This window comes from Phoca vitulina, unplaced genomic scaffold (genome assembly GCF_004348235.1).
Source record: "Phoca vitulina isolate PV1807 unplaced genomic scaffold, GSC_HSeal_1.0 scaffold38, whole genome shotgun sequence".
NCBI classification, from domain to species: Eukaryota; Metazoa; Chordata; class Mammalia; order Carnivora; family Phocidae; genus Phoca; species Phoca vitulina.
Window position 1 is genome coordinate 14,721,646 of NW_022589741.1, and position 15,563 is coordinate 14,737,208.

A 15,563-nucleotide genomic window follows, 5' to 3' on the forward strand; every position below is an offset into this window, starting at 1 on the left:
TTAGGAAAGAGATTCATAATCACTGTAACAATCATTTCTGTACTTAAGCTAATGACCAAAAGAACTATCTCTAACACGTTAAAATCGCTATTACACAAACATCTAATAACCGTCGTGACTTGCATTTCCCACCATAATACTCATCCTACCTAGAACCCATCACAGGGGTCAGACGGGTTCCCTATGATCAGAAAAAGAAACACAGCTCCCAGAATTGTAAAAATGGTCCAGTGACAATACTCTTGTTACCCTCTGTTCCTATAACCAGCATTAAACAGTCTGATTATAATAAAGCAGGTCAAAGAAAAAAATCCTTGGCTTTGCCCCTTTGGGTCTTAATCTCTTCCTTCCTACTTTGAGTCAACTCTGTTAATCTACAGTTGCTCTGGGGGCTTATTACCCCCACGGGTTCATTTTCTTCCATGGTTTTTAAATAGGCTACTTGCACACTACTCAGATCTATAGCAAAATAAAAGGCTAGGTGGTCTCCAAGGGCCTCCCAATGACTTCTCAAGTCAGGTTCTTTAAAAGCATAAAACTTTTGAATGAAGTGAGGCAGGTTAGAACTAGCTTAAGGGTATCCTAATTCCCATTTTGGGTTCACCTTCTAACTTAGATTAAGGCCACTAACTTCTATTCCCTTGCACTCTCTGATAGGGTTTATGCTCTACAGAAACTGTTTAAAGATAAAGACTTTTTTTTTTTTTAAAAAGTAAGTAAGCTAGTCTCTAAGTTAAGATACACTGATATTTTGCCCCATATGGTGAGCAGTCAGGGAATTCAACACATCCACACTGTCTCTTACCACTGTTTGCTAGGAAGATTATGTAATATGATGAAAGAGAATTCAAGTCAGGCTCAGACAACTGTGAAACCCAAGAGGAAATCATGGGAGCTACCAGGGAGAAAAGAAAGAAGGAAGGAAGCTAAAAACTTTAAAAACTGTGTGCTGATTCAGATACTTTGTTATTTATATCCTTTCAAGTTAGGTATTTTTGTTTTATAATAAAAACATTCCCACACAAAAACTTGTATGTGAATGTTCACAGCAGTATTCACAACAGCTAGCAGTAGAAACAACCCTATCAATTGACAGATAAACCAAATGTAGTATAGCCATACAATGGAATTATTATTCAGCAACACAAAGACAAGAAGTACTAATACATGCTACAACATGGATGAACCCTAAAAAATGCTAAGTCAAAGAAGTCACTCACAAAAAACCATATATGACTCCATTTATATGAAATGTCCAGAACAGGCAAATCCACAGAGACAGAAAGTAGATTAGTGGTTGGTTAGGGCTAGGGGAAAATGAGGGGAGACTGCTAAAGCAGTTTCTTTTTAGTGAAAGTGTTCTAAAATTGATTCGCACAACTGTGAATATACTAAAAACCACTGAATTGTATACTTTAAATGTGTAAATTGTGTGATATGTGATTTTTATCTTAGTCAAGTTACCAAACCCATGACAACCCCACAACAACCTGAGGTCTGATTCTACCACCTTACCTCTCCAAGGCCATGTTCCACTGTAAGGTGGAAATGACCCACTAAGTATTTGTTGTGTTTTGGCTACCCTAGGATCCATTTTCCCTTTCCTAATAGCACCCTTTCTTCTGAGGAATTGCATGTCCCTCACCCCACTGGATGGATAGTCTAGGCAACCTCCCCAGCTAAATGGGAGACATCAACTGAAGCCAGGCCAGCTCCATGCTCCCTTCTAAGAATTTAAAGTGTTATAGTACATCCCGTAACAATTTGTAGCTTCCTAAGCCCTTCAGAGCTGCCTCAGTCCTTGGTCAATTCCAAGTGTGACTTTTCTCACTCTTGTGAACTCCTCTGACATTCTTTCAATAAATTTCCCTTTGCTAAAGTTAGCCCAAGTTGGTTTGTTGCCTACAACCAAAGCACAGTATACCTTCCAATTTCCTAGTACTGAGAAGCAGCTAACAGAAGTGTGGTACCTAAAAAAGCTGAAAATTGCCCCATTAGCTGCTTTTTTTTTTTTTTTTAAGATTTTATTTATTTGACAGAGAGAGAGACACAGCAAGAGAGGGAACACAAGCAGGGGGAGTGGGAGAGGGAGAAGCAGGCTTTCCATGGAGCAGGGAGCCCAGTGCAGGGCTCGATCCTAAGACCCTGGGACCATGACCTGAGCTGAAAGCAGATGCTTAACGACTGAGCCACCCAGGGGCCCCCATTAGCTGATTTTAGAGTAGTGGTTTCTTTTTACCTCCTAGGGCCAGCTGACCTTACAAATCTTAATTTCAGGGGGAAAAAATAGTATGAGTATGGTGGAGGAGATAGCAATGGTTGTCACAGGTATCTATCTATTGCTGCCCAGAAAAAAGGATATGGAAGATAATAATTTCAAAAATATCTCTAACTTAAGAAACACACCCCAATTTTACCACAGTAACTAATGAGGAAATGCATTTAAAGACTTTTTTTTTGCAAACTTAGGAAAACAATTCCTATAATAAGAAATCCACATTAGCCAGAGAAATGATTTACAAAGGATTAAGAATGCTGTAATTCCTATCAACAATAAACTATTAATTCTTATTAAACCTGGTTGACAAAATAATTTCTCAAAATAGTTGAGATTCTTGACCCTGATGTGAAATTTTGTTGCCAACAATAAGGAACTCCCATGTTTCCCTCAATAATGGACTACCTGCCATTTCATCATTATCTTATCTACAAAGTCTTCAAAAGTTGCGCCTATGGTCTGAAGCAGTAAGAGTTGTCATTTTCAATCACCGCAAAGTTAATACAGTTGACCCCTGAACGTGGGGGTTGGGGCACTGACACCCCACACAATCGAGAATCCATATAGAACTTTTGACTCCTCTAAAACTTAACTACTAATAGCCTACTGCTGACTGGAAGCCTTACTGATAACGTAAATAGTCATATATTTACATTAATGTAAATTAACATACAAAATAACATTTTGTATGTTATATGTAAATAAATGAAATTAGAGAAAAAAATATTAAGAAAATTGTAAGGAAGATACATTTACAGTACCATAGAAAACACCTGCAGTTCAAACCCTTGCTGTTCAAGGGTCAACTCTGTAAGGTTTCGTAATGTTAAGCAGAATAAAACAGTAGGTTCTTAGGCCTTCCAAAGAAGTCTGCGCTCCTGTAAGGCTATGCCTTTAGAGTGGTGTCGTTATGCTAGCTACGGAGCACAGCATTCAGAACCAGAACTAGAGTCACAGATGGCTACACCAAAGAAAGATGTGTGGGGGCAAGCTGTAGTATATCTGGTTCCAACCTGTCAGTGTAAAATATTTTTTTGGAGGATATAATTTTAAGTGCCTCATTGTCCAATAATCTTACAGCCAATAAAATTTCACCATCTCTTAAAAAAGATTCAAATGCAGAGGACACCCATCTGATCAAGAAGGCTTCTGTGTTTGGGAAAAAAAATGCCTGGGTAAAACTGTAAACTAAGTACTATGGAAGATAATACCTTAAAAACAACAGGAAAACAAGGAAAGTAGGTAAGAACACAATGAATAGAAGGCAGCCAGTCATGAGGTTAGATTTTACTACAGGATTTCATTTCTTTTTGGTTCTAAAATCCTAATATTTACAGTTTATTACACTGAATAATTCTAAGGAACATCTTGTGTTTTTCACAGATTTTGGGCAAAACAAAAGGAAGAAAAAGACAATGTGAATGGTGGTCTTAGATACCTAAAATAATACTTTATGTTCACACACTGCTTTGCTATTTTGAAACATTTTGTTTACACGTTACATTTAATCCTCACAAAAACCCTGTGAGGGAGATTACTTATTATTTCTACTTTACTGAAAAAGCTAAATGTGAGACTGGTTAAGTGGCTGGAAAGATAACTGTCTATATGTTATACTAATACTGAAAGTGCAAATAACAAAATCCATTTTAAAATTTTAATACAAAGGTGAGAAACAGGAGCCAGCAAGGGTCCATTAAGAATTAAGTCAGCTAGGGGCACCTGGGTGGCACAGTCGGTTGAGCGTCCGACTTGGTTTCGGCTCGGGTCGTGATCTTGGGGTCACGGGATCAAGCCCCACGTTGGGCTCTGTGCTCAGTGCAGAGTCTGCTTGGGTTTCTCTTTCTCCCTCTGCCCCCCACCCCTGCCAAATAAAATCTTAAAAAAGGAAAATGAATTAAGTTTGCTAAGCAAACCAATCTTTTTCTTCTTTTCTTTTTTTGAGGAAAGCAGGGGCATTTATTCCTTCCTGCCTCCCCATTGCCTTTTTTGATAAAACTACCATATGGAATAATAACTCATAACTATTATAGAGCATATATCATCTACTAGGCACTATACCAAGCATACTAAAATGAATTACCTCACTTAATCTCACAACTCCTCTATGATATATACTATTATATCAATTTTATAGGCCAGGAAACTGAGGCTTAGAGAGATAATTCAAATAATCAACTTATAAAGGAGTGGAGTTGGGATTCAACGTGGGCAGTCTGACTGCAAGACTAGTTCAATAGTTCTATAGACCAAGTTAACCTGCGGACATGTCAACCATAATTTCATCAAAGCATTCTAAATACCACTGAACATCTGAGGGCCCATTTCCTGCCATCCACCTTGCTAAGTACTGGAGATATAAAGTTGAATGACATAGTCCCTACAGTAGAAGACTCTCATAAAACTTTTCATCCCTGTAAATAAAATGGATTAACATGAACTACATTATAGAAAAGTAAATTTCAAAATATTTTCAATATATGCACTCAAATTGCCTATCTGGTGATGTATAACCTTATCTCGATACTTTCTCAGCCATAATAAACTTCTTTAGTTTGTCCACAAAGGCAAACAAAGGTGAAAACCCCTAGGCAACCACTATCCCAGTGTTCTCTGCTTGGAATATGGATCACTTCCTCTAATGGCTACATATATATGCAATTTCAACTACAAAGGGGCACATTGAAATTATCTGTACGATTAGCTGTCTTATCCACCTGACTGTGAGGGCAGGAACCCTGTCTTGTTCATAAAAACATCTCCAGTCTCTAACATTTTCTAGGTTACTCAGTACATGTTTGCTCAATGAAAAAATAATGATGTCACAGGGTTTGTTCTTATTACAGCTTCGGTTTAACAGTTTTAATTAACACGTGTGTTTATATCTACATATATGTAGATACATATACATATGTATACATACATATATACATTATGTATATAATACATATATTTCCTTGTTCTTTTCACCGAAAGGGCCAAAGAGCAAAGAGTGTACGCACTATGCAGATTTAAGTCTCTAATACTACTATCCCACTAAGCAGGGCTCCTTGGAGAAACGGCTGATTCCAAGGCTGGGACAAGATAGGTATAGATAAGCTCAGCATCATGATATACCAAAAAGGAAGTACTCAAGAAAAATGAAGGGGGTGGGGGAGGTGAGGAGTGAATAGGCAGAGCACAGAGGGTTTTTAGGGCAGTAAAACTACTCTGTCTATACTACAATGAGTACATGTCATCACACATTTGTTCAAACCCACAGAATGTACAACACCAAGAGTGGGCCTTAATATATATAATGAACTTTGGATGATGTTAATAGAGGTTCCTTAGTTGTAATAAATGCACCATTCTTGTGAAGGATGTTGATAATGGAGGTTATCCATGAGTGGGGACCAGGGTTTCTGGGAAATCTCTACAACTGCTGTCAACTTCACATTGCTCTAAAAAAATAGTCTATCAGAAAAAAAGCAGGTGTGTGTACATTATAAAAACACAGGGACCAGGGTGCCTGGGTGGCTCAGTTGGTTGGGCGACTGCCTTTGGCTCGGGTCGTGATCCCGGGGTCCTGGGATCGAGTCCCGCGTCGGGCTCCCTGCTCTGCGGGGAGCCTGCTTCTCCCTCTCCCACTCCCCCTGCTTGTGTTCCCTCTCTCACTATGTCTCTCTCTGTCAAATAAAAAAAAAAAACAAAAAAAAAAAACACAGGGACCAGCTTGAAGGAGCTCACAATGGCCAAAAATGGGACAATGTGACCATAAAAATACCATGGGGGGGGGGAATTTGTGAGTCCACACTGATAATATACAAATACATGAAGAGATAGGGAAGGCTTTTTTTTTTTATTTAAGATTTTATTTATTTATTTGAGAGCCAGGCAAGGCTCTTCTTTACAAGGCCAAATGTGGAAGGAGTGCTAGCATTGGAAACACAGCATAATCTATCAGAGTAAAGATCAAATCATGCAAGAATCACCAATGGATGCTAAGACTAGGGAGAAATTTTGGGGCACCTGGGTGGCTCAGTCGTTAAACGTCTACCTTCAGCTCAGGTCATGATCCCAGGGTCCTGGGATCGAGCCCCCCATTGGGCTCCCTGCTCAGTGGGAAGCCTGCTTCTCCCTCTCCCACTCCCCCTGCTTGTGTTCCCTCTCTCGCTGTGTCTGGCTGTCAAATAAATAAATAAAATCTTAAAAAAAAAAAAAAAAAGACTAGGGAGAAATTTTGATGGAAGAGTAAGATACCTGCATGGTCTTAAAGTGCTTCCCACAAACTGCTTATTAGTTTCAAGGGCAGGGGGAGAAAAGCAATTATACAGTAGAAAAATCAGACACCACCTTGAGACGATAATCAAAATTAAATTCACCAATGAGAAATAGATGGACACTGTGTATACCTCCAAATGTGGTGGCTTGAGAAGGCCATAATGTAACTTCTACAGCAGTTTGGCTAAGAATGCATAACTTGAGGCTAATCACATGGAGACATGACACAAACCCAAAATGAGGAATATTCTATTAGAAAAAAAGGGCTGTATTTTTAATGTCAATGTCATGAAAGACCAAAAAAGACTAGGGAAATGCTCACAACTAAAAGAGGTTAGAGACCTAACTAAAATGCAATACCTGATCTAAGGAGGCATCCTGTACAGAAAAGAAAAAAATAATGCTCTAAAGGACATTTTAGGGTCACTTATAAATTAGAATACAAATGACAAATAAGATAAAAATACTGTATTAATGTTAAATTGACCAAAGATAACTGTACTATGGTTACACAATAAAACATCCCCAGGGGCGCCTGGCTGACTCAGTTGGTACAGCATACAACTCTTGATCTCAGCCATGAGTTCAAGCCCCACGTTGGGCATAGAGCTTACTCAAAAAGAAAAAGTCCTATTTCTTAGGAAATACGCACTGAAATATTTAGAGGTAATGGGCCATGATTTTGTGACTTATCTTTAAATGGTTCAGACAAAGTGTGTATGTGCACATGTATACACATGAGAAAAATGCTAATTTTATCATTCACACAGATCAAAAAGTATGGAATGCTTAACTCATAACATCACATGTGGATGAAAAGGGAAAACATACCTGAATAGGAGATGGCTTTTCCCAGCCCATTTCAAAAATTCCCATCAGTAACTCCCGTTTCAAACAATAATCTTCAAACTCATTTCCTTTTGTGGAGGTCACATCCTAGTCAAACAAAACAAATGAAACAACAAAATAATAAAGTACAACTGTGTTCCTTTGGTAGTTACTATGCTTAAGAAAGTTTGAGACTTATTCTTCCTCTACCCCATTTAAAATATAAATATATGCAAATGAGTTCTCTGTCTTGGTCTGTATTTCAAGTATTCCTAAGGAATAACCACTCTTTAACACACACAGGCCCACTTAAAAATTGTTTTGGGGAAAGGCCACCCTGTGGTCATATTCTTCTGAAGACTGGTTGAATACTGTTATTTCTATGTAAAGCATCATGCTGTGAATTACAAATCACAATATGTGAAGTCAAACTGTAGCTCCACCACTCATTGCCTGCAAATATCCTACTGTAAATAATTTTGATTTCTCAGACTTAGCACTATTGACATTGGGCCAGAAAATTCTCTGTTGTAAGGGGCCATCCTGTAGCATCCCCCTCATTGAGTTTAACAAGCTGTGATAATCAAAAATGTCTCTAGCTACTGCTAAATGCCCACTAAGGGACAAAAATCACCCCTAGTTGGGAACACTGGGCTAAGAGAACGAATTTCTCAACTTCCTTGTCCTCATCCACAAAATAAGGATAACACCTAACCTGAATCTTACTGTAATTGCTGGGAGCACAAGAGAATTTTGAGAAAATGCCTTGCAAACAATGAAAATACTCCATCAAAGTTAAATAAAATATACAGATGTATAAATACAGTATTTAATATACAGACACACATTACTGTATTAATATAATACTCTAAACAATGAAAATTTTTGGCAATTCATCATATATGATCCATACAATGTCAACCACTTCAACGGAAGAGTAAACACACAGTGCCTGTTGTTATTTAGTAACTACTTCACTTTTAGAGTTTCCACACCATTTTTCCACTTGAATTTTACAATCAACTTACCGAAGTTTTGATTCTTAGATCCTTTGGAGGGAGTTTTAAAGTCTTTTTCCAGTCATCACCAGGTCTACAGAGAATATAGTAAAATTGAAGCATGAGAATTCTTAGCATCACTATTCTAATAATACAAAGATGATTCACCACAATTACAATTAAGTTCTAAAAAGCACAGTAAGTTTAATATATTGCCATTTACTTTGGAATATAGTTAACAGAAATAAACAGCATTAGAAAAACTGTTCTTCTTAGAAAAGAACAATCTAGAGAGGATTAAAAAAAAAATCAAGAATAGAAGGGAGTAACGCATCCATCCTCTTAAGAGAAGCAGTGTAGTATACAGTGCAACTGTTGTCCAAACTGGTAACCCCTGTGTTTTGTTTGACATTAGTGTGTTTTAATTTAAATTAGTTGCCAACAGTTAAAAACGAGGAGATTTCATATAAAAGTCCAGATTCTGGCTTTTCTTGGAAATAAAAAAAAAAAGGAAGCTTTAGCAACACTAGTTCCAAACTTCTGCATATCAACAGTTTGACAGAGGTTAATAACTGGGAGCTTTTTTTTTTAAGATTTTAATTTATTTATTTGACAGGGAGAGATAGCGAGAGCAGGAAAACAAGCAGGGGCAGTGGGAGAGGGAGAAGCAGGCTTCCCGCTGAGCAGGGAGTCCGATGCGGGGCTCGATCCCAGGACCCTGGGATTATGACCTGAGCCGAAGGCAGACGCTTAACGATGAGCCACCCAGGCGCCCCAATAACTGGGAGCTTAAATCAAGCAGCAGACTCCTTTAGATAAAGCAAGTACCTCCCCATGTGGCACAGTCTCCTGTAAGCATCTGAGTTTCTAACTTTTGGTGACTAATTAAAACCAAGGGCTCTAAAGTTTCAGACCCGAGGTCAAGCTCTGACTCTAACTACTTAATATTTTTGTGACTTTGCAGCAGTTACTTTTCTAAGCCTTCAATTCTCTCATACATAAAGGGGGTTGAGAATTATATCAAATAATTTACATAAAGCCCTAGGCATAGTTCCTGGCAAAATAAGAACTCAGGGGGTGCCTGAGTAGCTCAGCTGGTCAACCATCTGATTTTGGCTCTGGTCATGGTCTCAGGGTCCTGGACTGAGCCCTACATCAGGCTCTGTCCTCACCACCATCCCCCCTCAAGTAAATAAAATCTTAAAAAAAAAAAAAAAAAAAGAACTCAGTATTAGCTGTTAATGACTATCTCTCAGTCTTTTTTTACTGAGAATGCTGAAACCAAATCTCTTTTTGGTCAGGTAAAAACCTCAAATAATACTCAAAGCATCTAATGGGAAAAAAATGGTCAATGTCATCTTTAAAAGAAGTTTTCACTGATTTCATTATAGCAACTCTTACATAATCAGAGCCCCCAAAACATCTCAAGAGTCTTGATTTAGAAAGAGAAGCACTTACTTTACTTAAAGCTAGGTCCCATATAATTTAAGATACTCTAACACAGATAACTATTTGCTACCAATTCCATGGGTACCAAAGCCTTTCACCTCTGCCTATAATTAACACACCAAAGTTCCTGAGCAAAAATGTCAGTTGAACATCCTAGTACGCCAGCTTGCCATTGTCAAATTCAATATAAAGTGAATAAAAATACAGAAATACAATGGAAAATCTTACCACAAGGAATTTATAACCTTAGGAGTTAAAAGACCCAAACTATTTAAAATGAGAAAATAAGTGATAAAGTATTAGAAGAGTTCTGAAGACAGTGATGCAATCTAGAAGCCTTCATGGAAGAGATGACAGATTAAAAAAAAAAAAAACAACTGAGATTTAAAGAACCCACAGAATGAAAAAGAACCCATTAATCCCAGGCAGACCAAAAAAGAAAAAGCAAAATCCTATTGCCCGAAATCAGAATTTAAGTAGAAAATAATGAAATAACACGTTTATGTTTAAAAATAGCCTGAATTTTGCTAGCCTACTCATATTTTGTCAAGACAAACTACAATTTAGAGAATTCTATACTAATTAAAGCTTAAAAATATGCAAAAAAAATAACAGAATATGCATTAATACCAATTCTCACAATGACCAAACCAATTCCAACAGGAATTAATTCTTAGAGGTCACTAGTAAACCACATTCAAGTAACCATCTGTATGATATTCCGGTAGCTTTTAAGTGCTACTTTTCTTTAGGAAGTGCTTCTGAGGCATGGAAAAGATCTAGGTTTAATATAACACACACTTTAGTTCAGTGACCCAGAGAGAATGGGAATTCTTAGCATCACTATTCTAATGAGAGATTTCACATGAAGATTTCAAGAGAATAAATCAATCTCTATGCCTAGATTTTTTTTTTTTTTAAGATTTTATTTATTTATTTGACAGAGAGAGAGAGAGAGACAGGAGAGAGGGAACACAAGCAGGCGGAGTGGGAGAGGGAGAAGCAGGCTTCCCGCTGAGCAGGGAGGCCGATGTGGGGCTAGATCCCAGGACCCTGGGACCATGACCTGAGCTGAAGGCAGACGCTTAACAACTGAGCCACCCAGGCGCCCTATGCCTAGATTTTAACAATAAAGTTAAATGTGAAATGGGGTCAAAAATCTTCAATGTTAATTTTCTATTAACTGAATCTTTAGACTGATAGTTATCAGTAATAATTTAAAGTGTACACTTAGATGACAAACAGCATATTTACAAGAAAAAATATTCTGTAGTAAGATGAGGCTCTTAAATTTTGAGAGTCAAAGGGACTTAGGACTATTCCGTTCCATGCATTTCCAGGAGTTCAAAATCTTGAAAACCCTATGATATATAACGGCTTATAATTCTGTGTGTGTGTAAAAGGAGAAAGCTTTTTTTTTTTTAAGTAGAAAACTAAGTTCCATAATCTTAAATATAAAAAAAAGTCATGGATAAATTTTTTATCAGTGAGTATGTTTGGATTCAGAAGGCTGGGCCAGTCTTTAAATTCAAAAACTTGAAACTGGCTTTAACTGCCACTTAAACTAGGATAAGGTACAGTTACAACACTAGGGAAAAAGCCATACTGGCAAAAACAGGATGAATCTGAGCTAATTATGAAAGCCAGAAATGTTTCAAAAAGTAATGTATACAAAGATAATATATATCATCTGTATCTATGTTTGTTAATGAACCTGAATTATGACAAAAATACATTATTCAATTGCAAATACCCACCCGCCATAAAACAAAGTCATCTGTCTTTTCTTTGCAAACAAAATGGTTAAAATAAGGTTTAAAGTAGTCAACAACAAAGTAGCAAAAAGATACCTCCTTGGTCTCCCAAGTGTTTATTATTTATTCTAACACTTACTTAATAGTGGTGGTCATACTCTGTGCTTGCTGCTGAGTGCCATTATTGATTGTGTTGGTATTTTTCAGCTGGTTCATCTGTTGCTGTGTCTGTGTGCCCCCTCCTCCGGGGCCACCACTGGGCTTCACAGGGCCCCTCAGCTGACCATTTTGACTGGATAGACCCATTATAACAGGGTTCTCTGTTCTGGCCGTGCTCATGCTGTATTAATTGTAAAGATGTCTCTTTCAAACTTCAAAACTTTTGAAAGTCAGTAGAGAAACTGTAATAACAGTTTATTAGGCTCTCCAAAACGAAGAGATAAATATAAGTCTTGCTCAATATATGAGTCCTTTATTGCAATGCAGGCAAGCACCTGTAAGTCTCTGAACGGTAAGCAGCAGTAACTTGCTCTCATGCACCGAATCAACTTTTTATTTTTTAAAAAGCCCTCTAACAAGGTTGAGTTATATATCTGAATTCACTCACTTCAATCTGAAACAAAGAGAAAGCTTAATTAGCAAACACAGGAAAGTTAAAAAAACTTTCCCTTTTAAAAGAACCCCTTTAGAGGAAATCACTCTATTTAAGAAATAAGAATACAGATGTACTTAGACCAAAACCCTAGCCAGGCTAGGAAGAGACACACAAAAATGAACTGCTTCAAAAAAAAAAAAGAACAAAACAAAAAAACCCAAGCCAACTGAGACCAATCTCAAACATTTTAAATTGTCAGTTCAAAGTAACCCAGAGAAGATGAGGTAGAAAGATACTGTGATTAAATTAGCATTAGCTGTCAAATGGCAATCTCCTCCTTTCAGTTTCCTCCCTGATGAATTCTCTAAAAGTCCCTGCCACCTCTAAAAGTCAATGATTCATTACACTTAATTGCATTACAACTCAGTGAAGTATCACACAATTTTATTAACGTAAATCTACATATCTTGGAACAAGGCAAGACAATTCTTTTTTTTTTTTTTTTTTTCCCTATTTCTGACAGCAACTGAGAATTCTTGAAATTAAGTGAGCTTTTGACTTAACTTTATGCTTTCAGGAAAAAAAACACATTTGTGCCTTTATGAATTTCAACCATAGAGGTTCAATTTTATGAACAAAAATAAATTATTTTCTCTCTTAAATTTTGCCCCTTAAAACAACTGAAGCAGTTAAGAGATAACACATGTCTACATGTCAAAATCTTTCGCTTGAGAAACAGCCAAGAAAATCTTTAGCTCCCTTAATAAAATTTGAATATTAAAAAACTATTAGCTACATACATTTCAATAACACTTTTCAAAAAGTGTATCCTAACTTAAAATAGTTGCTGTTATTAAAAATATCTATAAAAACACGAAAAGGAAATTGCCTGTGTTTAAAAATCTGTGAAAGACTAAAACACACTAATAACTTTAACCAAACTTTCCAAGAAATCCAGAGTACTAATTAATAGTTGTTTTAAAAAAGAACTGGCCAATCTCCGCCATTTTCAATTATTCCCAAAATCAAATTCTTATTTTGAAATGTAGTAAATAAAAACAATTTACAAACGCCAGAAAATAAGGGACTACTCTTCCTCTGCTGGGTTTGTTCTTTTTTAACTCCTTTATATTTCTTACCAAAAAATACACTAGTCTATTAATGGTGATTTTTTTTTTTTTTTTTTGCCAAACACCAAGGATTCCAAAGCAATAAATCTTTTCTAAAAGACAACTGGTTATGTCTTTTTTAAAAACTGAAAATAAAGTTGCTCAGAAGCAAATCCTGATTATCACATACACAAAGCTGTATTATTTCTAAGTCTCTTAGAATCTGATGCCTTACGCAGACCATGGTTAACAGCCACCTAATTTCAGTTCAAGGTGGTAAATGGTTTCCTGTATTGACAGGTTTATATTATGATCAACAATATCACGGAGTTCACACAAGACTTGTTTGTTGCCAAGCACTAAGGATGAAGAGGGTAACCTCTAAAGTTTAAAAGATATCATTATTGTCCCTTGAGCTCTTAACATAAGACTTCCTATCTCCCTAGATCCAAAATGTGACTATTACTCCCTTCTTACTTGAACCGAAACCTGCACTGCAGCTTTATGTCTCAGAGAAGGAAATATTCCTCCTACCCTTTCCCAATTTAGACTTGCAAGTTACATTCTACATTTTCAAAAATACTAACGAAACGTAGACTAGTTGGGAGGAGCCCCTTGCGGAGTTAATTACAGCACTTCCCAGATTGTAGTTAGCAATTGACAGTTTCACACCCAAAACACTATCGTCATCTCAGACAAGAGCTTTTGTTTGCAAATGCAGCGCAGTTTCTCTAAGCTTGGTCTGCAAGTTGGAGGGACTGTTTTTATTCTGAAGGGAAAAGGACTGTGGTAGAGAAAAGGGAGTGAGTGATGAGGGAAAGAAGCCAATGATTTGAGCCCCGTAACTCTGGGGCAATAATTTCTTGCTCCCCCAATACGCCCCCCCCCAAACCACACACTTCTAGTCAGCCCCCTGTGACCATAAACAAAAGGGTTGGTGCCCTATAATCGCAGCTGCGCCACAAGAGCAGGGAACCAACTCCGCAGGCAGGGAACCAACTCCGCGGGCAGGAAACAATAGGGACTCCCCCTATAAAGCCCCAAAGAGAAACCCTTAAGTCAGAAAGCCCCTCCTTTCCCTTCACGACTCGGGGGCTCCATAATCACCCTCTTGTTACCGACCTACGAGGCCTTATTCCAAGCAAGCAGCAGCGGGTCCTCTTCCAAAACGAGCCCTCCGACGCTGCATATCCCTGCCGCCCCCTATAGGGCCGCCTCGTACCCTATAACCTCCACCATCCCCCTAAGTCCTTGCCGCCTCTGTGGTCCCACATCCCCTCGTCTTCCACAAAGCTCCTCTGAGTACTTCGCCCGCTCCTTCTCCGGACCCCTCCGCGCACGACATTCCCAGATTCGACTCTTCTCAGGCGCCCCCACCCCACACGGCTGCCGCCCGCCGCCCGCCTTCCTCCCCGGGGCCCGGCCAGGCCTCAGGCCTCCGCCTCAGAGCGCCCCCCCCCCCCCCGCCGAGGGGCTTCCCGCGGCCCCGACCGCACCGCTGACCTCGACCCCACCACCTCACCCCACTCCCCGCGGCTGGGGCCCGAGTCCTACCACCGAGGCCACTCCCGCTCGGCACCCTCGGTCCTTTATTGTTGACTCGAAGCTCCCAAAATGGCGGCGGCTCCTTCCTCCTCGGAAACCTCCGCCCGCCCCCACCCGGTCCCTCGCTTCTGCCTCCTCCTCCCGCCCCCGCCCCCGCCCCGGGGGCCGCTCCGCAGGGCCGCCCGCGCCCGCCGGCTCTCCCGGCCGCCCGACCCTACCTCCGCCGCTGCCCGCTCTCATGGCGCCGCCGGAGTCGCCGCCCGGGCTGAGCTAACTCGGCTGCTCTGCCCCTCCCCCGCTCGCCCGCCGCCCCTCCCCCTCCTCTCCCCCTCCCCCTGCCTGTCCGCATGGCGGCGGCCGCGGCTCCTCCTCCACGCAAGATGGCGGGAGCTCCGCCGCTGCCGTTGCCGCCGCCGCGCCGTCACGGCCTCCCCGGCTTCGCGGCCGGAGGAATGTGGGCCGGGGAGCCTCCCTGAGGAGAAAATGGACTGCCGTGCTCTCACACCGACGGGGGGCCCCGGGGACGGAGACTCGAAGGGGAAATACGGGTTCCTTTCTGAGTGGGAAGGAGAGCTAGCTTTTTCACAGCTGAGGAGAAATGAGTGGGGAATGGTGGCCGGGAAGAGTCCGCCCTGCCTTCGCCCCCCGCAAGTGGAAAGCGGGGGTTGTGACCAGAGGAGGAGCTGCTTGTTCCCGAGCAAGGACGCGTTCCGGGAACGAGGCGTCCGAGTCGCGGCTCGGGGA

General features: G+C 39.9%; 1 protein-coding gene across 3 annotated transcripts in view; it reads right to left on the reverse strand.

Moving 5' to 3' along the window:
* The window catches only part of DDX6 (DEAD-box helicase 6), a 33,290-nt gene extending 18,163 nt beyond the window's left edge, over positions 1-15,127 (reverse strand). The window contains exons 1-4 of one of the 3 annotated variants that reach the window (XM_032427834.1): positions 15,038-15,127; positions 11,710-12,183; positions 8,398-8,461; positions 7,373-7,477 (exon numbers count right to left, since the gene is read on the reverse strand). In XM_032427834.1, the coding sequence (XP_032283725.1) occupies positions 7,373-7,477; positions 8,398-8,461; positions 11,710-11,909 (369 nt within the window). In that variant the 5' untranslated portion in view covers positions 11,910-12,183; positions 15,038-15,127. Of the gene's footprint in view, positions 1-7,372; positions 7,478-8,397; positions 8,462-11,709; positions 12,184-14,396; positions 14,443-14,828; positions 14,932-15,037 lie in introns of those variants that run through there. The other 2 variants (XM_032427835.1, XM_032427836.1) reach the window with 2 other exon arrangements.
* Positions 15,128-15,563: the final 436 nt, after the last annotated feature.